The 23,311-nt window shown below is 44.6% G+C and overlaps 1 protein-coding gene across 3 annotated transcripts in view; it reads right to left on the reverse strand.

Annotated features, from left to right (window-relative positions):
- Positions 1-23,311, reverse strand: part of LOC139264616 (cilia- and flagella-associated protein 69-like) — a 206,062-nt gene that overhangs the window by 66,632 nt on the left and 116,119 nt on the right. For all 3 annotated transcript variants that reach the window (XM_070881352.1, XM_070881354.1, XM_070881353.1), the window contains 4 exons: positions 22,792-22,907; positions 12,789-12,907; positions 3,834-3,915; positions 352-544 (listed from right to left, as the gene is read on the reverse strand). In XM_070881352.1, the coding sequence (XP_070737453.1) occupies positions 352-544; positions 3,834-3,915; positions 12,789-12,907; positions 22,792-22,907 (510 nt within the window). The remainder of the gene's footprint in view (positions 1-351; positions 545-3,833; positions 3,916-12,788; positions 12,908-22,791; positions 22,908-23,311) is intronic.

Raw genomic sequence — 23,311 nt, forward strand, 5'->3', positions numbered from 1 at the left:
TGCTGGAAAAAATACCAGAAGCTAAAATCTAAGAATCCAAATTGCAGCTACAAATTACAAATATAGACACGTAACTTTAAGAGCATAAGCCGATGGTTCAGCATGTGCATTTCCTACATCACCCATTTTAAATGGACGCAGTAAACATACTGCACATTCCCATTGAAAAACCCAGGAAATCGCATGTGAAATTTGTCAAAATGTTTTCAGGGTCTTAATGAGGGTGTTGCACATTTCTGTGAGAGGCCTCTGCACAAATGTCTGGCTGCAAAATAACAGGCAAAAATGACAAGGTGAGAGACAGGTACATTATATTCTTAATACTACAGAAGTTCATTCAAACACATTTACCTAAAATTCTTCCGTGGTCATCCCGTCTGACTCGCATTTCTCTCTCCTCTTGTCTCCAAAGATGTAGTAGAAAGCTAGCTGCTGTACAATCATTTTTTCCACGCCACACATTTACATGATAGATCGTTTTGGAGTTGTCGCATAACTCAAGCAAAGTCCCAAGTATCAAATTGTGCATGTGCTTCGGGCTTGACTTTATAGGAAGACAAAAAAATTCCACTTGAAATAGTTCAAAAATAATTTTTTAAAGCAAATTAGCAGAGATTACAAACAATAAATTGTATTATTTATTTTCTCCTTGTTGATGTAATCATTCAACGTTACAAATTGCAACACAAATATACAATTCTGACAATAGAAAAAACTAACAACATTAAACCAAGGAATTAGAAATGCCAACAATGTAAATTAATCTATCTATTTTTCCCATGTACTAAGTTGTTTGTTAATCTAGCTTCATCAGTAAACAAGTTTTCATACCTTATCGTATTGCATTTATATAGCATCTTAATGTAGAAAAAGTCCCAAGGTGCTTCACAGAGGTGTAATAATGCTTTCTGAGATACAGGGAAAGGGCTTTCAATTCTTATTGCTCTGCCTTCCTTCAACCAGGAATAAACCTTTAAGTGTTTAGGAAGGATATGAAGGCCTTAGAGAGGGTGCAGAAATAATTTACGAGAAGGATTCTAGGGTTGAGGAACTTCAGTTACGTGGACAGACTGGAGAAGCTCAGGTTGTTCTCCTTAGAGCAGAGAAGAATGAGAGGAGGTTTGACAGAGGTGCTCAAAATCATGAGGGGCCTGGACAGAGCAGATAGAGAGAAAGTGTTCCCGTTGGCAGAAGGGTCGAGAACCAGAGGACACAGAATTAAGGTGATTGGCAAAAGAACCAAAGGCGACATGAGGAAAATCTTTTTTACACAGCGAGTGGTTAATGTCTGGAATGCAGCTTTCAAAAGGGAGTTGGATAAGTAGGAGAAAAATTTGCAGGGCTATGGGGAAAGGGCAGGAGAGTGGGACTGGCTGACTGGCTCTTACAGAGAACTGGCACAGGCTCGATGGGCTGAATGGCTTTCTTCCGTGCTATACCCATCTATGATTCTATGAACCTCTTTCCAATGATTCAATGTGAATATGAAGGTAGAGTGCCAAAAATAATCTAGATTTACTCTTATCTTTATTCTAGATACCAATGAATTATGTGAGCCAACATGCCCTTGGGATGCATCCAATACTCAATTGACTATAATTTCCTACTGACTACATGTTTTCAACTGAATAGTCAATAATTATGCCAAATCTTTTATCCTTTTATCTTTGCAATTGGAGACTCCCCTACATTTCACAGTATCATGTGCCAATGAGCACTATTTTATATTTATCTACATTCAATTTAATTTGCTATTTCTTAGATCATCAGCTCAATTAATATAGATTTCTTTCAATGCTATCAGTACCCCAGATACTGGTCATTTGATACTTAGCATGGTATTACCAACAAAGTGTATATTAGTAGAAACATAGCTGCATACATTTTAGAGGATGAAATTAATGAGGAAGCAGCACTGGTTGAGGCTGAGTACATAGGTAAGGAGAAGTGATGGTGGCAGAGGAGGAAAAGTGATGGTGACAGAGGAGGAAGAGGAAGGTGTTGACCAGATACCTTTGCACCCTTGGAAACCCTGCCACCTTGTCCTGTCATGCTGATAGTTCCTTCCACAGACAAAGTGGTCAATTTATTGACCAAGGCGGGTGTTACTTGATTGATGTGCCTGTGAACAGCCAACTGACTGACTGGCATATGCTATCAATAATGCCTTGGAGGATTAAGCTGTGACATTCACAACCATAGAAAGAGTTGTCCCTCTGGTAGAAGTTGTCTGAAATCCGGCCTTGAGGAGATGGATTAACTCAGTGACAACTTGTTTAAGAGGCAGACATGGCTAAAACAGATCCCTTCTGATATATCCAGGTAGGACTGTCGTGATCTGCATATGCAGGTTCTGGGTAAGGATGGGTCCATGTACAACATCAGAGGTGCAGCTACATATGCCTAACTTGTCCTCTCATGAACTGGTGTTCTTTCACTAAATCTGTGAGGTCCATTGCAATCCCTCAAGCAAGTCCTGCTCATTTTGTTTGGTGCAAGTGAAATGTAATTTGAAAGCATGACTATTGTAGGAAAAGGAGTTGTAAATGAAGAAATGAAAAAATAGGCCTCAATCCAGTCCTACAGCCGCACCCCCCACCTCCCCCACACCGAACCATACTCTCCATTTGTCTGACTCTGGCCTCGTGCATCCCCTCCATGTTCGCTCCAATATTGTTGGCTGTGCCGTCAGCCACATAGGTGCCACACTCTGGCATTCCTTGCCTAAACTCACCCATCTACCTCGTCTTCTTTAAGACCCCCCTTAAAACCCACCTCTATGACTAAGCTTTTGGTCATCCCTTCTAATATCTCAGGTTTTGGTTTGCTGTATATTTATTGCTGATTACACCTCTCTGAAGCAACTTGGGATGTTTTTCTACATAAAGGTGCTATATAAATGCAAGCTGTTGTTGTATCTATAAGTTCTGAGCAATGCTGGCCATACATTCCCAATAAGTAACTCACACCACTACAACATAAATCACAAAAAAAAACAATCACACTTACCTAAGGTGGACATTACTAACCTCACTACAGCCGCAACAGCTCGAACCGCCCGTTTTCACAGGCGGTCCCAGCACGGAGCTCTATGGATCGTGCTGGAGCCAAAAATCGAGCTGGTGTTGCAAAGAGGGGCATTGCACACCGGTTCGCCTCTTCTGGGCGGTAATGCTCCACGTCCCGCCGAAACCGGCCCCGAAAACCCTACCCGGGCACTGGAAGCTGGCCGGCTGCCCGGAAGAGCTTACCACTGCCATTGCTGCCACTCTGGGGCGAAAACACAGGTGGTAACAAGTGGAAAATCCAGCCCTATATATTTAATGATGTTTCAGATGTTCTGTAGTAATTAAATGGCTTTCCCTTTTATTTTTGTACTAGTGAACAAAACTAGGATGGAGAAAATAGAACATCTCTTAAAATACTTTCACTTGACATATTACACTATGTTCTGATGAAGCCACGTTCTACATCTAACAGTGCAGAACATTGTTTTTGCATGTGGGGGGGAGGTGAGGGGGAGAGAGTTGGGATGATATAAATATTGTGTAATATAATATTCAAAAACATAATTAAAAAAAACTCATTCCTGGGATGCAGGCGTCACTGGCAAGGCCGGCATTTATTGCCCTTCCCTAGTTGCCCTGAGAAGGTTGTAGGCTTTATTGTTTAACCACTGCAGTCGGTGTAGTGAAGGTGCTCAGTGTTCTGATACAACTTAGTGGCTTTCTAGGGCATTTCAGAGGGCATTGGTAAACCAGTTGGGTTTTTATGACAATTAACAGATTCAAGGTCACTTTTATTGATACCAGCTTTCAATTTTGAATGCTTACTTCAAGCAAATCTAGTAGAAGAAAAATGCCTCCCAATTCAAGGAAAATGTCCTCAGCTGTATAGCACCCAACAATGCAGCACCTGCAATAAATATAAAAACATTACATTTTTTTCACTTTTTAAAATTATTGCTTTCTTTAGTATTTTTTTATTTGCTAGATGACCAATAAGTAGACATGTACAAATACATGATTTTATTGAATGGTGGTGCAGGCTTGAATGGCCAAAAGGCCTATTCCTGCACCTATTTTCTATGTTTCTACACTCATTTTGGAACATAAGAACATAAGAAATAGGAGCAGGAGTAGGCCCCAAGGCCCCTCGAGCCTGCTCTGCCATTCAATAAGATCATGTCTCATCATCTACCTCAACTCTACTTTCCCGCTCGATCTCCATATCCCTTGATTCCCCGAGACTCCAAAAATCAATCTATCTCAGCCTTGAATATATTCAGCGACTCAGCATCCACAGCTCTCTATGAGGCACAGAATTCCACAGATTCACAACTCTCGGAGTGAAGAAATTCCCCCTCATCTCTGTCTTATATGGTCTACCCCTTATCCTGAGTCTGTGCCCCTAGTTCTAGACACTCCTGTCAGGGGAAGCAACCTCTCAGCATCTACCCTGCCAATTCTCTTCAGAATCTTGTGTGTTTCAATGAGATCACCTCTCATTCTTCTAAACTCCAGAGAGTATAGGCCCAATCTACTCAATCTCTCATCATAAGACAGCCGTCTCATCCCTGAATCTAGTGAACCTTCGTTGCACTGCCCCCAAGGCAAGTACATCCTTTCTTAGATAAGGAGACCAAACCCATGCACAGTACTCCAGGTGTAGTCTCACCAAGAACTTGTACAATTGTAGCAAGACTTCCTTAATCTTATACTCCAACCCCCTTGCAATAAAGCACAACATGCCATTTGGCTTCGTTATTGCTTGCTGTACCTGCATGTTTCATGCACAAGGACACCCAAATCTCTCTGAACACCAACATTTAAAAGTTTATCACCATTTAAAAAATATTCTGTTTTTCGATTCTTCCTACCAAAGTGAATAACCTCACATCTCCCTACATTATACTCCATCTGCCCCCTTAATGCCTACTCACTTAGTCTATCTATATCCCTTTGCAGACGCTTTGTGTTCTCCTCACAGCTTATTGTCCCACCTAGCTTTGTATCGTCAGCAAACTTGGATACATTACTCAGTCCCTTCATCTAGGTCGTTAATATAGATTGTAAATAGCTGAGCGCAGCACTGATCCTTGCGGCATCCTACTAGATTATAGCCTGCCAACCTGAAAAAGACCCGTTTATCGCTATTCTCTGTTTTCTGTAACCGTTAGGTAAGAGTAAACCAGGTTCTAGAGTACAATTTACCAAATACATTGCCAAATGTGGAAGATTTGTTCACAATGCTGACAGCTGGCCAGATCTTTTCACAGATCTAACAAACGCCTACCTGCAACTTGAGTTAGTTGAAGAGTCCAAGTTATGCTTGACAAGAAAAATACTCACTTAGGCTTATATCAATTCAATAAGCTACAATTTGGAGTGTCTTCCGCCCCTGACATATTCCAGGGGTGATGAACCAAATTTTGCAAGGGATTGAAGGGGTAGTGTGTTATTTAGATGATATACTCATTTCAGCACCAAACAGACACATCCATTATAAGGTATTGAATGAAGTGGTCAAATGGCTAGAGAAGCACAGAGTACAAGATGTTTCAAAACTCAGTGGAGTACTTAGGGCACAGAGTAGACAAAGATGGTTTACATCCAATCAAGGGAAAGCTGGGTGCAATCAGAAATGCACCCACTCCCAAGAATATCTCTAAACTTCTATCATTTTTGGGTCTTTTGAGTGATTATGGAAAATTCCTCATAAATTTGGCTACAGTGTTACATCCACTGAATGAGCTACGGTAAAAACAGGTAGCTTGGAAGTGGTCAAAAGAATGTGACACGGCATTCAAAGAGTGTAAGAGTCAGTTAGTAGAGAGTACCATGCTAGTTCACTGTGATGTATCTAAGGAGATCAAGCTAGCGTATGACACCTCGCCGTACGGAGTTGGGGCAGTGATCTCTCATGTACTAGATAGTGGGAGGAGACACCAATTACTTTTACTTCGCGCACACTCAGTGCTATTGAGTAGAATTATGCGCATATCGAAAGGAAAGCTTTGGCATTGAGTTTTTGGGTCAAGAAGTTTCACAAACACTTGTTTGGTCATAAGTTTACCATAGTTACTGACCAAAAGCCCCTGACAGCAATCCTCCATACAAAGTCCCCAGTTCCAACCTTAGCTGCAGCCCGAATGCAGAAATGGGCTTTGATTTTGTCAGCATATATTTATGACATTGAGTACAGACGATCAGCTGATCACAGTAATGCTGATGCTATGTCTAGATTGCCTACCCCATCACAAGTTACACCCGATAGGGAAGAAGTGTTCTATTTTTCATACATTGATGAGCTGCCAATCACAGCTGAAGAGATTGGTTGGGCAACCAAACGTGACCCAGTTACATCAAAGGTGTATGATTACATAGCAAATGGCTGGCCAATCCAGGTATCAGAAGAAGATATACATCCATACTTCATCCGTAGGAATTAATTGTCAGTGGATAAAGATTATGTCATGTAGGGAGCAAGAATAGTTATCCCAAATAGGTTCAGGTCTAAATTGTTAGGAGATCTTCATGACCAGCACCTGGGAATGCGTTTGACCAAGAGTTTTGCACGCAGTTAATTATGGTGGCAAGGTTTAGATAAAGCGATGGAGTACATCGTCAGTCAGTGTACGACATGTCAATCAGTGAGCAATCCTCTGGGAGGACAGGCGCACCAACAACAGCATCCTTGTCCAGGCTAACATCCCAGCATTGAAGCACTGACCACATTCGATCAGCTTCGCTGGGCAGGCTACATAGTTCGCATGCCAGACACGAGACTCCCAAAGCAAGTGCTCTATGCGGAGCTCCTTCACGGCAAACGAGCCAAAGGTGAGCAGCGGAAATGTTACAAGGACACCCTCAAAGCCTCCCTGATAAAGTGCGACATCCCCACTGACATCTGGGAGTCCCTGGCCAAAGACCGCTCAAAGTGGAGAAAGTGCATCCGGGAGGGCGCTGAGCACTTCAAGTCTCAATGCCAAGAGCGTGCAGAAATCAAGCGCAGGCAGCAGAAAGAGCGTGCGGCAAACTAGTCCCACCCATCCCTTCCCTCAATGACTATCTGTCCCACCTGTGACAAAGTCTATGTCTCTCGTATTGGACTGTTCAGCCACCAAAGAACTCACTTCAGGAGAGAAAGCAAGTCTTCCTCGATTCTGAGGGACTGCCTATGATGATGATGTGCCATGGGACATCTTGAGGATAAGCTCAGTAGCCTGGAGGAGTATACGAGGGTCAAAGCTAATGAAGTACTGGATACATTCAACAACAATATCGCCATTCAGGTCTCGCATAAAACAGCAAGACCTGCCCAGAGGCTCAGCTGGTGGAGGAGGTGCATGATGAACTGCTGCTGTCTGCCTCACAATGATGCCGAAACAAACAGGCCCCGGTCGTCCTCCACCACCTCTTCATAACTTGTAAATTTGTAAATTGATAAATTGTAAATAAATAGATATCCTGTTGTTAGCTATCCTGTTATTGTAACTATCAGTTGTGAGGTGCTTTGGCACATTCTGAGGATATGAAAGATGCTATATAAATACAAGCTCTTTCTTTTTCGTTCTTTATTAATTTTTCCCTCCCTCCAATGTTGCAATAAAATTCCCAAAGGCACCAAAAATGCCAGTGTCTGAACAGATCTGTGTGCTAACAATAACTTGCTAAAGTTAAATCACGTTTCTTCAATCACGTTGACTGTTATTTAAGAACATAAGAACTAGGAGCAGGAGTAGGCTATTTGGCCCCTCGGGCTTGCTCCGCCATTCAATAAGATCATGGATGATCATCGACCTCAACTCCATTTTCCCGCCCGATCTCCATATCCCTTTATTCCCCTAGACTCCAAAAATCTATCTATCTCAGCCTTGAATATATTCAGAGACTCAGCATCCACAGTCCTCTGAGGCAGAGAATTCCAAAGATTCACAACCCTCTGAATGAAGAAATTCCTCCTCATCTGTGTCTTAAATGGCCTTCCCTTTATCCTGAGACTGTGCCTCTAGTTCTAGACACTCCAGCCAGCGAAAACAACCTCAGCATCTATTTATGGCCATTATACTCTTTAGCATAGTGTGCTATAAAATTATGTTGGTGCCTTACACCTTTTGTTCTGAAGACAGTAACTCATGATAGGATATGGCTCAATGGGAGTAGCAGAGCTCAGAGATACCTTGCTCAGTTGCTATTCTTCATGTGTGAGCCAGGAGAGTAAGCTGCTTTGATTAAATAACCATATAGGGCAACTGCCAGTGTAAACTAGCTAATGCTCCCTTGTCCTTTTCATGCAGCCCTGAATATTGCATTGGAAAAATTATTTTGCACATGTGTGGTCAGAATGATTAATTAGTTCCCACTCCTGAACAAATATCAAGTGACCAATGGCAAGTACAGTAAGATTATACAGGCTTTAAATTCAGCTCCCATTTGCCACTAATGACATAATGTGCTCAGACTGACGTGTAGGAATGAGAATGGCTACATTTTGGATTACTGTTCTGGGATGCATTCAGGCTACTACTATGAAATTATTTAGCCAGTATTGAAATTGGGTTAGCTCCCTGTTTAGAAAGTAGTGAAATGGATTCAAACTGCCTTCACTCTACATATATAACTTAGTGGCCCTGAAATTCCAGTCTCTCCGGGTGTGTACGATGTGCGCACGTGCCTGAAGAGTTCTGGGTTTAGGTACGCAAAGCACATGCGCCTGAAACCAACACTTGCAATCGCATGCATCCCCGGGAGAAGGGACTTCGTGGGCGGAGAGTTGGGCTATTTTAATAGATAGAAAAAATAAATGTTATTACTTATTTTTATATTAAAACACCTGTCTATGAAGGCAAGTTTATTTTTAACACTATTAAAACATTTTTAAAAATTCAAAAAAATAAATGTTCCTCTGAAACATTTAATTTAATGCAATTTCTAATAATTTTTAAAAAGTGGAGTGTTTTTAAAAAATTTATGTTCGTGTTTTATTTGATTTTAGGGGCACTCCTGTATTCTCATCGACAGTAATGGGAGCTCCCATTACTATCAATGAGAATACTACATTGCGATTGGTGGTCCAGATCCACATGATCCCAGGAAGCGCTTACGCTCCTGCGCAGCTAGGCCTCGGACCCGAAGTATTTGTTGGAGTGGGACCACCAGGTACATTTGGAGTTTTTGTGGGGGGGCAGGGGGGTCGGTAGCATCCAACCGCAATTTTCAGCCCATTGTGGTTGAAATTTTTCTCATTCCAATAGCAGTTCAAGTGATTAAGATGTTTTTAGTCCTAGACAGCCAGTCTGAACAATTGCAAGCTTTTGTGGAAAAAAATCTGTTCTAAACTGATTGCTATCTTGCCAATTCACATAAATTCTAACCATCAGCATTTGTGTGCTTGTCGACAAAAATTTAAACTCCCGTGTTGCCCTGAGGTTACGCTCAAAATGTTACTTGGTAAACATCTTCTACACATGTTTGTACTTAACTTGATTGGGTTTTCTTTTACTTTTAGGTTTCTCATATTTTTGAAAACATCAACATTTATTAGCTCAATTCAAATTTTTATTCCTACTTTTAACAGCTATCTTTGTGGAAATGTTAATTATTTATTTATATTTATAATGATAAAATATTGCGCCAGAAGGAGAGAGGAGAGGATTTTGCAGTGGTGAACAATGGATTGGCTGATCAATTGTAGACTTCAAAATACTGTAAAATTCACCAAATTTAAAAATAAAAATGTTCAAAATCAAAGATTTCAAGAAGGGAGAAGAGAATGTCCCAGACTTTTATAGAAAATAAATCTTGTGCCTTCAACGTTTGTACCCACCTCAGGTTTCTGTGTACTGGTAAGTTTATTTCCATCAATACAAGCAAAGGAATGTTTGGGACACCTACACCTTAAGTTACATTGTTCCACTCATGTTGGCCCCAAGTTTCGACATGATTTGCTCCTGATTTTTAGGAGCAACTGGTGTAGAACGGAGTATCTTAGAAATTCAAATTATCATCATTTAGTTTGCTCCAGTTCTAGTCAGTTAGAACAGTTTCACTTTGGAACAGAATTTTTTTTTCAAAAGGGGGTGTGTCCGGCCACTTACGCCTGTTTTCAAAGTTTCGTCAGTGAAAACTTACTCCAAACTAACTTAGAATGGAGTAAGTGAAGATTTTTGTACGCTGGAAAAAACCTTGTCTATACTTTAGAAAATCAGGCGTAGATTACAAATCAGGCGTAGGGAATGGGGGGGGGCGGGGTTTAAAGGGAAGTTTACAAACATTAAACACTTCAGTTTTACAAATAAAGAGCCATCATCAATAATAAATACATCAATAAATCAACCAATAAATCAATCAAAAAAACTTAATAAGAAATATATTTTTTTTTAAATCAATAAATAAAACATTTTCTACTTACCAACTGCAGCACCGGGAACCCTCCAACAGCGTGCTGGGATGCCCCCCCCCCCAGTGTGTCTCTGTCAGTGTCTCTATCTCTCTGTCTGTCTGTGTGTGTCTCTCATTCTCTGTCTGTCAGTGTCTGTGTTTCTGACAGCGAGGGGAGGGGGAGGAGGGGGTAGAGGGAGAGAGGGGGGAAGCAGAGGGAGGGAAGGGGGAGGGATGGGGGAGAAGGGGGAGGGATGGGGGAGAAGGGGGAGGGATGGGGGAGAAGGGGGAGGGATGGGGAGAAGGGGGATGGGGGGAGAAGGGGAAGAAGGAGGAGAAGGGGGGGAAAGGAGATGGGGGGGGGGAAGGAGATTGGGGGGGGGGGGGAGGAGAAGGGGGAGGGAGGCTGAACGGGCCGGGCCCGAGACTTCGGGCAGGGCACGTCCCCAGCACCAGATTTACAGGTAGGTGGCGTTGGGTCGTGTCGGGGGGTGCGGGTCGGGGGGGGGTGGTGGGAGGGAGGTCGGTTTGGTTTGGGTCGGGGGGAGGGAGGGAGAGGGAGGTCAGGTCGGGGGGAGGGAGGTCAGGTTGGGGGAAGGGAGTCAGGTCGGATCCAGTCCGGGGGCGGTGGGGGGGAAGCGGGAGTCAGGTCGGTGTCGGGTCCGGTCCGGAGGCGGGGGGGGGGGAAGCGTGAGTCGGGTCAGGTCGGGTCGGGTCCGGGGGCGGGAGTCGGGTCGGTGTCGGGTCCGATCCGGAGGCGGGAAGCGGGAATCGAGTCGAGTCGGGTGGAAGCAGGAGCTGGCCGTGGGAGGAGCCTTATTCACGCAGCCCCAGTGAGGTCATTCGGCCAGGGCTAGGGGCTGCGTGCTTCGGCCTCTCCCACACAGTTTTGGGCGCCTGGAGCTACTGCACTTGCGTGCCCACTGTAGCGCGCATGTGCAGAGGTCCCGGCACTGTTTTCAGCGCAGGGACCTGGTTCCGCCCCCTACAGCTCCTGCTGCGCTGCGCCGAGGGCCAGAGGACCTGCAGGGAGCTGGAGAATCTGGAGGGTTTTTTAGGCGCACTTTGTGGCGCGAAAAACGGACGTCCAGGTCGGGACTGCGCCGTTCTAGGCGCGGCTCGAAACTTGGGCCCGTTATGTCTAATGGCTTGTTTTCAGAGATATATATTTAGGGCCATATTTGAGTTGTCAGTTTTTTGGGGGCTGTTAGTTTTCTGAGTTGTCATATAAGAGATTCGTTGCATCATCTCATACTGCACTTTTATTTTCTCTTCTCTTTTCAAATTGGTTATTAATCATCATGGAGATATTTTATGCCCCACAAAGCAAGAATGGCCAAATTGGTCAGTTTTAGTGATTAAAATTATGGAATAAACTGTTTTTGTAGTTGTGAAGATTGTAAATAGTTAAGCAACATAGATGAGAAGGATGCCAGTTTCTATCCCTGGTTCATGCTGAGTTAGCTGATTTCCACTGGGCAGAGCAGAGTGCAACAATTGTTTGCAGCACCCCATGCCCTCAGCTCAGTGTCCCCTCTGGGAAATGTGTGTTGTGAGGACAGAACTGAGCTCAGCTACAATGCTCTCCATGGTAAAACAGCCTTTTGACAGTTGCTGTCTTGACTATAGAATAGACCCATGGAACTGTATCCTATCAAGGAGTTAACGACTTCAGGATAAGAAGATGACTGGAGCAGGGAGATTAGATCTAAAAGTGTCATGTATCTCACACTAATGTATACAACTGTATCTTACCATGCTATACATGACTGTAACTAGATATGACCTGTAACAACAAGCATATTTTACCACCGGGGGGGGAAGGAGACAGTGAGAAGGCTGCAGGAAGCCTCACAAGTTCAGCAGCCATTCCCGACGGCAGAGGGGGAGGCCGTCGGGAAACGGCTGCCTCAACTTTCAGCCTTCTCACTGCTGCAAGAAGCCTCAGTGCTGATGTGCTGATGGCAATGTGCTTTTATTAAAAAATGTTCAAAAATTAAACAGCTACAAAGAACTACAAAAATGGCCGAGTGCCAATGTTTTCTTCACACTGCGCGTGCGCGAACGTTCCAACGCGCACGCGCAGGGTTGCTGGCAGGAAAAAAACTAATTTAAATGGTATCCGCCCCCTCCCACTTACAAAATCGGCGTGAGTGTAGGCTCCGCCCCTCCGCGCCAAGCAGACATGGAGCTGCAGGGCGCTCCAGAATCGCGTGTTTTTTTTCCGGCGCCGTTTTCGGCGCGAAAAACGGGCACCCAGCTCGGAGGGGCGCCCGTTTTGTAGCGTGTGGAAACTTGGGGCCATAATGTTTACATTCTGCACATATTCTGAAATGTAAAACAAAATACAGACTGACAAAGGGACGATTGAAATGATTTATTGCTGCAACATAACAAAGAACTTACCAGATACAATCTACTGTGGACAGTATAAGCTTGTTGTGACCCATGCCACTGTAGAAATTAATGGGATTAATCTTCAATAATTTCATGAGAACTTCCACTCCAAGGGCACCAAACAGTTCCTGATATAAATGAAAGAGAGTACTGACGTTATTTCATATTAAACACCAAACAAAAATAGTGCACATGTCAGAAATCTGAAATAAAGACAGAAAATGCTGGAAACATTTTGCAGATCAGGCAGCAATTATGAAGAAAGAAAAATGGTCAAGATTTCAGGTCTTATGATCCTTTGTCAGATCAGACATTACATATTAAGGGCTAAAAATTTGGGGATTTAGTGCCACCCGTTACTGCCAGATACAGTGGGTCCTGCGGCACCCGCCATTTTCGGGTGGCCGGCACGCTGCCAATGACTGACCTGTTTCTGCAGTTTGACTGGCTTTGTGCAAATTTCTGCAACTCCAGGAGCTTTATAAACTTCTTTCAAGGTTCTAAGGTAACAGGGAGTATTGTTGCATGTGGAGAAAGCTTTCATTCTTATTTAAAGGCTTCTGCTCACACTTGCTCACAGTCAGGGGGCTCTCCTGGCTGTCCCCCTCGCACTTGAGTATCTTCAGGAGAGGGAGGGGAGGCAGTGAAGAAGACGAACAGATGCATGCAGAGGGAGGAGGATGAGGGCCAGGAGGGCTCTCAACAGAAGGCCTTATCCATCTAGGGTCTTCTGAGAGCACTTCTCTTGTATCCATTTAAGCCAGGAGCAGTGTATTAGAAGGCTTTGCTTCACCAAGGAGGTGGTCACAGAACTCTGTCACCTCCTGCAACCTGACAGCAGGGTGACCACAGCTCTCCCAGTGGCAGTCAAGGTCACTGTGGTCCTCAATTTCTTCCAGGATATCGGGCTCCTCCATGGTGCAGGATACCATCGACCGAGTGGCTTTGCGGGAGCCAAAATCAATCCCGAGATGTTCCGCAACCACAAAGGCACCACTCACTTAATGTGCAGTTGATTTGCAACTACGCCCAGCACATCATGATGGGGAATGCCCAGTATCCTGGCAGCAGTCATGATGCCTTCATTCTGCGTCAGTCTGGTGTGCCAGCAATCTTTCAACCACCACATGAAACTCGAGAGTGGCTGCTCCACCACAAGGGCTATCCACTCTGCACCTGGCTGATCACTCCCCTTCACAACCCCACCACTCGTGTCCAGCACTCATATGAGAGCCATGCTTCCGCCCAGAACATCATTGAGCAGACCACTGGACTACTGAAGCAACGTTTCTGCTGCCAAGACCGTTTGGGAGGAGCACTCCAGTACTCAGTGGAGCGGGTGTCCCATTTTGTGGTGGTCTGCTGCATGCTTCACAACTTGGCCATTAATGTGGATGCAGCTCTTGCCACCAGGGATTGTGAGACCACCTCAGGAGGAGGATGTGGGAGAGGAGAGGATGAGGTGGGAGAGCAGAGGATAAGGAAGAAGAGCAAGACGAAGAGGATGAGGAGGAAGCGAGGAGGCAGGTAGCCAATCTCCCTTCTGGATGGGCTTTCCTTGAATGCCTCATCAGAGGCTGATTCCAATGAATGAAACCCCAGATCACCATTGCTCACCACATTTCATCACACCATCCCTCTGTCTTGGAATATCACAGCGTCCTCCTGGGCACAAAGCTGAAGTGAGAGCCATCACAAAAGATTCCAAATAAAATTAATACATTTATCAAATATTAATTTACACATACAATATCAACAAATTACCCTTGTGTAATCCCTTAGTTTCTGTTGTTCAGATGCTCTTTCCTGCCCTAGTGCTCCTAAGAAGTACTCCCCCAGTGGCTGCAGCATGGCTGGTGGAAAGCTGCTGGGTTTCCATGGTGGAGCCTTCAGATGACCTTGCAGGACAACCTTGAGCAACTCTGGCCCTAGAAGGCCCAGCTGTAGACTGCACCACCTTGGCATGGCAGCAGCAGTCTGGGCTGGCTGGCTGACAGACAGCAGCAAGAGCAATGACAGAGTGGATAGCCCAACTCCTCCCCACGGCCACCACCAGTTCGTCTGAGAATCTTCGGGCTCTCCCTGTGCTGAGGCTCAGTCAGCTGCGTCCACTATTGTTTGCTTCCAGGTGGAGTTGGAACTGGATTGACAATGAGGTGCTGTAGCATCAATGCACCTTCCCTTTAAGTATTGAATAAAAACCCTGTACCAAACATGACTGGGAACTTGACTGGAGCAAATATTGCCACATCTATCGAGCGGTAAGCCAATAAGCAGCAATTTTAGCGCTGAGATCAAGACTATAATCATGTTACTGAGGCCTGAGCATGAATTTTGTGTGCTACCTAGACCATTTTGACCTGGCGCAGCTTAATATCGTTGGGCCATGACACTGCCCGTTTTGTGGCCATATCCAATTTTTAGCCCTTTGGATTAATTTACAAGTTTTGCATCAGTGCAAAGCAGTTTCAACTTCACACTGAAATTAAACTTGTGCAATGTAAATCAGGTGTTAAAAGACCAAACTGACTTCAAAACATAGTGGAGTTCAGACAGTCTCACTCGACTTTTCTCTGGTGTCAGACTCGTCCTGGTTCCAGATTTGGCCGCATTTACACTATAACTGCAGTAATAGTGTAGAAGGACATCGCTTATCAATGCTTCAGTTGTGGTGTAAATTCACGCTAAAGCAACTAATGTATATAAAGTTAAATAGAAATATGAAGTAGGAAAATTCAGCAAATATTAAAAGTAGTAATAAAAATTTATATGAAAGAAGTCCACAATGGGTTGATTTCATAAAATCATAGAAGTTTACAGTACGGAAGGAGGTCATTTAAGCCCATCGTGTCCGTGCCGCCCAACAACAGGCTATCCAGCCTAATCCCACTTTCCAGCTCTAGGTCCATAGCCCTGTAGGTTACAGCACTTAAAGTACACATCCAAATACTTTCAGGCCGTGAGTTCCAGACCCCACAAACCTCTGCGTGAAGAAATTTCCCTCAAATCCCCGCTAAATCTGCTACCAATTACTTTAAATTTATGCCCCCTAGTTGTTGACCCCTCTGCTAAGGGAAATAGGCCCTTTCTCCCCACTATATCTAGGCCCCTCATAATTTTATTCACGTCAATGAGGTCTCCCCTCAGCCTCCTCTGTTCCAGGGACAACAAACCCAGCCTATCCAATCTATCCTCATAGCAAAGATTCTCTACTCCCGGCAACATCCTCGTAAATCTCCTCTGTACCCTCTCCAGTGCAATCACATCCTTCCTGTAATGTGGTGACCAGAACTGCGCGCAGTACTCCAGCTGTGGCCTAACCAGTTTTTTATACAGTTCAAGCATAACACCCCTGCTCTTGTATTCTATGCCTCAGCTAATAAAGGCAAGCATTCCTCCGTATGCCTTCTTAACCACCTTATCTACCTGGCCTGCTACCTTCAGGGATATGTGTACATGCATTCTAAGATCCCTTTGTTCCTCTACACTTCTCAATATCCTACCATTTAATGTGTACGCCCTTTCCTTGTTAGCCTCCCTAAATGCAATACTTCACACTTTTCTGGATTAAATTCCATTTGCCACTGTTCTGACCAATTAATTGATATCTTCCTGCAGTCCGCAGCTTTCTTCTTCATTATCAACCACAGCCGATTTTAGTATCATCTGCAAACTTCTTAATCATACCCCCTATATTCAAGTCTAGATTATTAATGTATACCACAAAAAGCAAGGGACCTAGTACTGAGCCTTGCAGAATCCCGCTGGAAACATACTTCCAGTCACAAAAACACCCATCAATCATTATCCTTTGCTTCCTGCCTCTGAGCCAATTTTGGATCCAACTTTCCACTTTGCCCTGGATGCCATGGGCTTTTACTTTCGTGACCAGTCTGCCATGTGGGACCTTATCAAAAGCCTTGCTAAAATCCATATACACTACATCATATGCACTACCCTCATCGACCCTCCTTGTTACCTCCTCGAAAAGTTAGTCAGACACAACCTTCCCTTAACAAATCTGTGCTGACCGTCCTTGATTAATCCGTGTCTTTCTAAATGAAGATTTATCCTGTCCTTCAGAATTTTTTCCAATAATTTTCCCACCACCGAAGTTAGGCTGACTGGCCTATATTTACTCGGTCTGTCCCTTTCTACCTTCTTAAACAAAGGTACAACATTAGCAGTTCTCCAGTCCTTTGGCACCACACCTGAAATCAGAGAAGATTGGAAAATGATGGTCAAAGCCTCTGTTATTTCCTCTTTTGCTTCACTTAACAGCCTGGGATACATTTCATCCGGGCCTGGGGACCTATCCACTTTCAAAGCTGCTAAACCCCTTAATACCTCCTCTCTCATTATGTTTATTTCATCTAATATTTCACATTCCTCCTCCTCGATAGCAGTGTCTACATCGCCCCTCTCTTGTGAAAATGGATGCAAAGTATTCATTAAGAACCATACCCACACCTCCCGCCTCCACACACAGATTACCGTCATGGTCTCTATTAGGCCCTGCCCTTTCTTTAGTTATCCTCTTGCCCTTAATATATTTATGAAACATCTTTGGGTTTTCCTTGATTTTACTTGCCCAGAATTTTTCATGCTCTCTCTTTGCTTTCTTAATATCCTTTTTAATTTCACCTCTGGACTTTCTATACTCCTCTAGAGATTCTGCAGTATTTAGCCCTCGGTATCTGTCACAAGCCTCCCTTTTTTTCTTTATCCTAACTTGCATGTCCCTAGATATCCAGGGGGCTCTAGGTTTGGTAGTCCCACCCTTTTTCTTTAAGGGCACATATTTCGCCTGAACCCTCCGGATCGCCTCCTTGAATGTCTTCCACTGCTCTGACACTAATTTACCTTCAAGTAGCTGTTTCCAGTCTACTATGGCTAAATCACCTCTCAACTTAGCAAAGTTGGCTTTTCCCTTATTTAGAACGTTTATTCCTGGTCTATGCTTCATTAAAGTTATTTTGCTGGAATATGAAAGTCTCCAGGTTTAAAAGTAAAATTCTGGTTACTGGCATGGTGAATTCTGGTGGTTTCATAAAATGTTTAGTATCAGTGTTATTATATTGTATTACAATGTAAGGTACATTGGATGTACTGATATGGATTTTCAGAAGGTGTTTCATAAGAACATAAGAAATAGGAGCAGGAATAGGCCATATGGTCCCTCGAGCCTGCTCCGCCATTTAATACGATCATGGCTGATCCGATCATGGATGATCCGATCATGGACTCAGCTCCACTTCCCTGCCTGCTCCCCAAAACCGCTTATCCCCTTATCAGTTAAGAAACTGTCCATCTCTGTCTTAAATCTATTCAATATCCCAGCTTCCACTGCTCTTCTGAGGCAGTGAATTCCACAAATTTACAACCTTCCGAGAGAAGAAATTCCTCTTTATCTCAGTTTTAAATGGGCGGCCCCTTATTCTAAGATTATGCCCCCTAGTTCTCATCTCCCCTAATACTCTTATACTCAAATCCTCTTATAATAAAGGCCAATATATAATTTGCTTTAATTGCTTGCTGTACCTGCATGTTAATTTTCAGTGATTCGTGTACAAGGACATCCCAATCTCTCACCATTTAAAAAACTCTGCTTTTCTATTTTTCCTACCAAAGTGGATAACTTCACATTTCTCCACATTATATTCCATTTGCCATGTTCTTGCCCACTCACTTAGCCTGTCTGTATCCCCTTGAAGCCTCTTTGCATCCTCCTCACAACTTACATTCCCACCTAGCTTTGTATCATCAGCAAACTTGGATATATTACATTTGGTCCCCTCATCCAAATCATTGATATTGATTGTGAATAGCTGGTGGAGCGATGAAAATTGGGTTGCACAAGAGGCCAGAGTTGGAGATATCTCGGGGCAGTCGTGGGGCTCTTTCGTTAAAGAAAGAAAGACTTGCATTTATATAGCGCCCATAAGTGATGTGTTTAAAAAAAATAGCTTGATGATATAACAGGATATGTGGTAGCATGGATTGAAAGTTAGTTAACACACAGGAAACCAAGAGGGTAACAAGGTGTTCATAGAATCATAGAAATTTACAGCATGGAAGGAGGCCATTTCGGCCCATCGTGTCCGCGCCAGCCGACCAAGAGCGGTCCAGTCTAATCTCACTTTCCAGCTCTTGGTCCGTAGCCTTGTAGGTTACGGTACTTTAAGTGTACATCCAAGTATTTTTTAAATGTGGTGAGACTTTCTGCCTCTACCACCTTTTCAGGCAGTGAGTTCCAGACCCCCACCACCCTCTAGGCGAAGAAATTTATTCTCATATCTCCTGTTGCATGAATTGAGGAAGGGTTGGAAATGGTGTAATCCAGGGATCAGTGCTTGGTTCATTATTGTTCTCTCTCTTGCTCTTGGACACAAGGAGCACAATCTCGAAACTTGCTGACAACACAAAAGTGAGAGGTTTGGCAAATGGTGACGTCTACAAAAGAACTCAAAACGACACAGACAGGTTAATGGAATGGGAAGATAGGCAGCAGATGCAATTTAACATGGATAAGTCCCAGGTAAACATTTTGTTCAAAAAAGCAAGGAATGGAAGTATACACTCAATGGAAGGTCACTGAAGGGTGTGGATGAACAGAGAGATGACATGGGGTTCAAATACATCATTTTCTGAAAGTGCAAGTGCCAGTAGATGAAGGCATAAAAAAAGGACCAACATATGTTTTGCTTTTAGAAATATGAGTATAGCATACAAGAGTAAAGACATAATGCTAAATTTGTACAAAAGACTGGTTAGGCTACGGTTAGAGCACTGTGTGTAGTTTTGGGCCTTTGCCACTCTTCCGTTAGCTTCGTCCGTTGTGGAGATCTGCTAGGCCACCTGATCTTGCGGCAACCTCAAGCCGGTGGGCTGTCCTGGAGCGCTCATTTTCTGCCTGCAGTCCGGCAGCTGAATGTTCACTCTCCTAGCCTGTCCCTCAAAATGGAATGGGGCTCCCGTCAGGACTATCGGTTGGCCAGCTAGCACACTCCACCAGCCAGCTTCCCGGAGTCTGTGCAAGAGGAAAATTTATCTAACAGTCTCTTTCAGCCTTCTACATTACTAATACAGGTTAGACCTCTCTGGTCCGGGACCATCCGTGGTTCGGCATTAGCTGGGCCTGAGGGAGAGCAGGGTTTATTTTTAAAAAGTTTCGATTGGCTGGAGCGGCTGTCAATCAATGAGTGTGTTTGACGATTGGCCGGAGCGGCTGTCAGTTAGAGAGCGTGTTCGGTGATTGGCTGGAGCGGCTGTCAGTCAGTGAATGTGTTCAGAGATTGGCTGTTGCGGCTGTCAGTCAGTGAGTGTGATCAGCGATTGGCTGGTGTGGCTGTCAGTCAGTGAGTGTGTGTGCGGGTGCTGAGCGAGCCGCCCACAGGCTACCAGCACATACAGACACACATAGGAGCCCACGTGCCATTGACAGATACCGGTAAGCGTGACCTCCCGTGGTTTGGAAAAATCTCTGTTCCGGCACCGGTCAGGTTCCGAGGGTGCTGGACCAGGGAGGTCCAATCTGTAATCTAATTGGCATAAGATGCTGTCGTTACATACTTTTGCTAGATTAGGATTGTAGAAAAACCAGAGGAGTGATAAGATCCTAGTGGAGAGTTAGCGGCTGAAAATAGTTTGCTTCTCTGACTGCAAGTTTCGACTGTAAGTTGGAGGAGCATTGGCATTAAGTCAGGCGTTACACAACAGACTTTGTGCGACCGAGCCAAAACTTGCGGTCGTAAAGAAGTTTCATTGTGGTTTAGTGCCCTGCAACATAACGTTGCATATTGTATGGTTTTATTTTGGTGGGGGTGTTTTTGTGACTTTGTTGCAGTAAAATTTATGACTCATCATTTGCCATTGATGTCTTGTGCATCTTTCCAACGTTCACCAGAGATGTGCATTTATGGGGGGCACATAGCGTGTCTAGTATTAAGCTCCATTCCTCAGTTTCCTCCCTTTAGGAGAGCTGGTCTATTACGAGCTGGCGACGTGCAAGTGTTGGGTCCAGCAGCATCTCCATGCTGCCTCCCCCGTGGATGGGATGACTATCCAATGGGGGCCTCGCTAGGCTCCTCTTCGTTGTCCTCCTCAACCTGAGGCAATGCCTGGCCACACATGATGGCCAAGCTGTGCAACATAATGAATTTGGAAACCTGTTGAGGGAAGTATTGAAGGCTGCCTCCAGAGTGGTGCAGGCATGTGTCTGCCTGTACGAGATGACGTATCTTTGTCAGCACTTCCTTTCGGAAGAGCAGCCTTCTCACACACTGCTCATCAGAGAGCTGGAGGTCTGAGCATTGGTGCCTGTAAATCCGTGGGGGGGTAAGCCCTCCTCCCCGGATGTCTTCAGCCTCTCATCATCCGTGGGCCAACATGGCCAAGAGTCCTTCCTCTAGCTTGACACTGCATGACAATAGCATGGAGTATGATATGCTGGCGAACTAGTAATGCCTCCATTAAATTCTCTCACTGAAGTTGTAAGGGCACAGTAATAAAAGTGAAGTTTGCAAGTTGGAGCTTCAAACAGCATTATGTGCACAACCATTGTAGTCAATATGACCTGCGGTGCAGGATCCTCATCCCTCCATTTAAAAATGCTGCCAATACTGCCTTCCACACCCTGGGACTGCCTGTTTTTTTCAGGCATTTCCTGGGGCGAGTGTTAAGACCGAATGTTCCATCCGGGGCGCTAGCGCAGCGTTGCACGATGATTGATGTCATTATCACACTAAAAATGGAGAGTAAGTTTTTGCACCGACGCAAACCAATAGCCAAATCTTCCGCCCAGGCAGTAAATCCTGGACGCCCGGCATAATGCCCAAAAACAGCATTTAACGCACCGCCGGGGTACTAACCCAGGCGCAAATGAGCCGAATAAAAATGTGTTCTTATTCCACTGCTTACCCAATGTAGTTTAGCTGTGGCATTATATAGTGTCAGCTCCAGTGTAACAAAAGGAACTGATACAGTTGTCCATAATCCAACAATATGAAGACATATACTACAGTACTATTTGTACTTACCCATCAAAATTCCTTAGTTTGACAAGCAACATGGCAGTAAGTATATACTGGGAAGGCACACGAGACACTTTTTAAATAAAAATGGTGAAACCATCCCCCATGCATAGTCATATATGTGACTCAGGGTACAGCGCATACATGCTTCCACAAGCATAGTGATATCAAGGCTGGAAATTTCCCCTAAAACATGGGTGGGATTGGAGCGTGGGGGCAATTAAATTGTTAAAAATGAGATTCCCGACGTGATCCCACCTCCAACCCGCCCATTTCTGGTTTTGCTGGAGGCGGGCGACCAACCCGCTGCTGAGGGTGGAACGTCAATTTCAATATTATAATGAGGCTGGAATCTCTTTTTAACCTCCATTTTGAATTTAACTGGATGGGGATAGGTTTAACACAATTCGTGACACCCGGCAGTTAAACCGAGGCGGTGACAGCTGCATCCAGGGTCCCTACCATAACCCCGCCCCCCACGGCGATCATAGACCCCCCACGAGGTGTCTGGTCGCCTCCCCAGGCCTCTGATCCCCACCATAAGGCTTCCCCCTTCCCCTCACCGATGATGCTGAAGCCGGCCACAATCGTCTGGTGGCCACCCCGATCCTCTTGCCACCCCTGCCACCAACCCCATCAATCCTCACCGTCGACTCCCCCCGCAATCCCTGATGGCAACCCCGTGACCTCCCCTCGCGGTCTACGATGCCGACCCCCCTCCCCCTTCCCCCAACCCCGCGATGCCCGATGCCGACCCACCCCTTACATGTGCAGGCCTACCCGCAGACTGAAAGACTGGCTAGCTGGCTGCGGGCAGGAATCCAAGGCCTCAGATGCGGTCTCCTGGGTTTCCCGCCCGCCTTGGAGGCCCCCCCCACCCCCAATCGCATCCCAGGAGAAAATTCCAGCCTAAGAGTTTTGAATGGACCCCGTTTGCCAAAACAATCACAACTGAGCTGCATTATTCAATATTTACCTACCTTTCTATGAATATCATTTTCACAGATGCTGGACAAGATGATGAGGATGTCAGTTTGCATATCCAAATTAATTTTGGTTTCTTCCTCCAAGCTGTTTGTTATGCCTTTCAGAATATCTATTAAACATTAATGAAAATGATATCACTCAGATAATAAAAAATATATTTATAGCCTTTTTCAAAACTCTGTATACTGGGGCTTTCTGAGAAGCAAAATTAACTGTTTGTTATTTGAGCAAAGATTCTTCTATTTTTCTCCCCAATCTGCCAGATCCAAACAGGACAGTGACCTGCTCCTTCACCTCAACCTATTCCAGCCTCAATCCTTGCTGGTTAAGCCATTAACAGCAGCCCATGATGACTTTCCCTCCAATTATCTCTCCTTGTTAGTAAGTGAATGAACTCCATTTAGTGGTTATGTCTTCATCCACATCCCCTAAACCCCTCTGGCTCTCCATTTCCCTCTCCCCTTTAAGATCCTCCTTAAAACCATTCTCTTTGGCCAATCTTTTAGTTACTCC

The sequence above is a fragment of the Pristiophorus japonicus genome, chromosome 5 (assembly GCF_044704955.1).
Source record: "Pristiophorus japonicus isolate sPriJap1 chromosome 5, sPriJap1.hap1, whole genome shotgun sequence".
Lineage (NCBI taxonomy): Eukaryota > Metazoa > Chordata > Chondrichthyes > Pristiophoridae > Pristiophorus > Pristiophorus japonicus.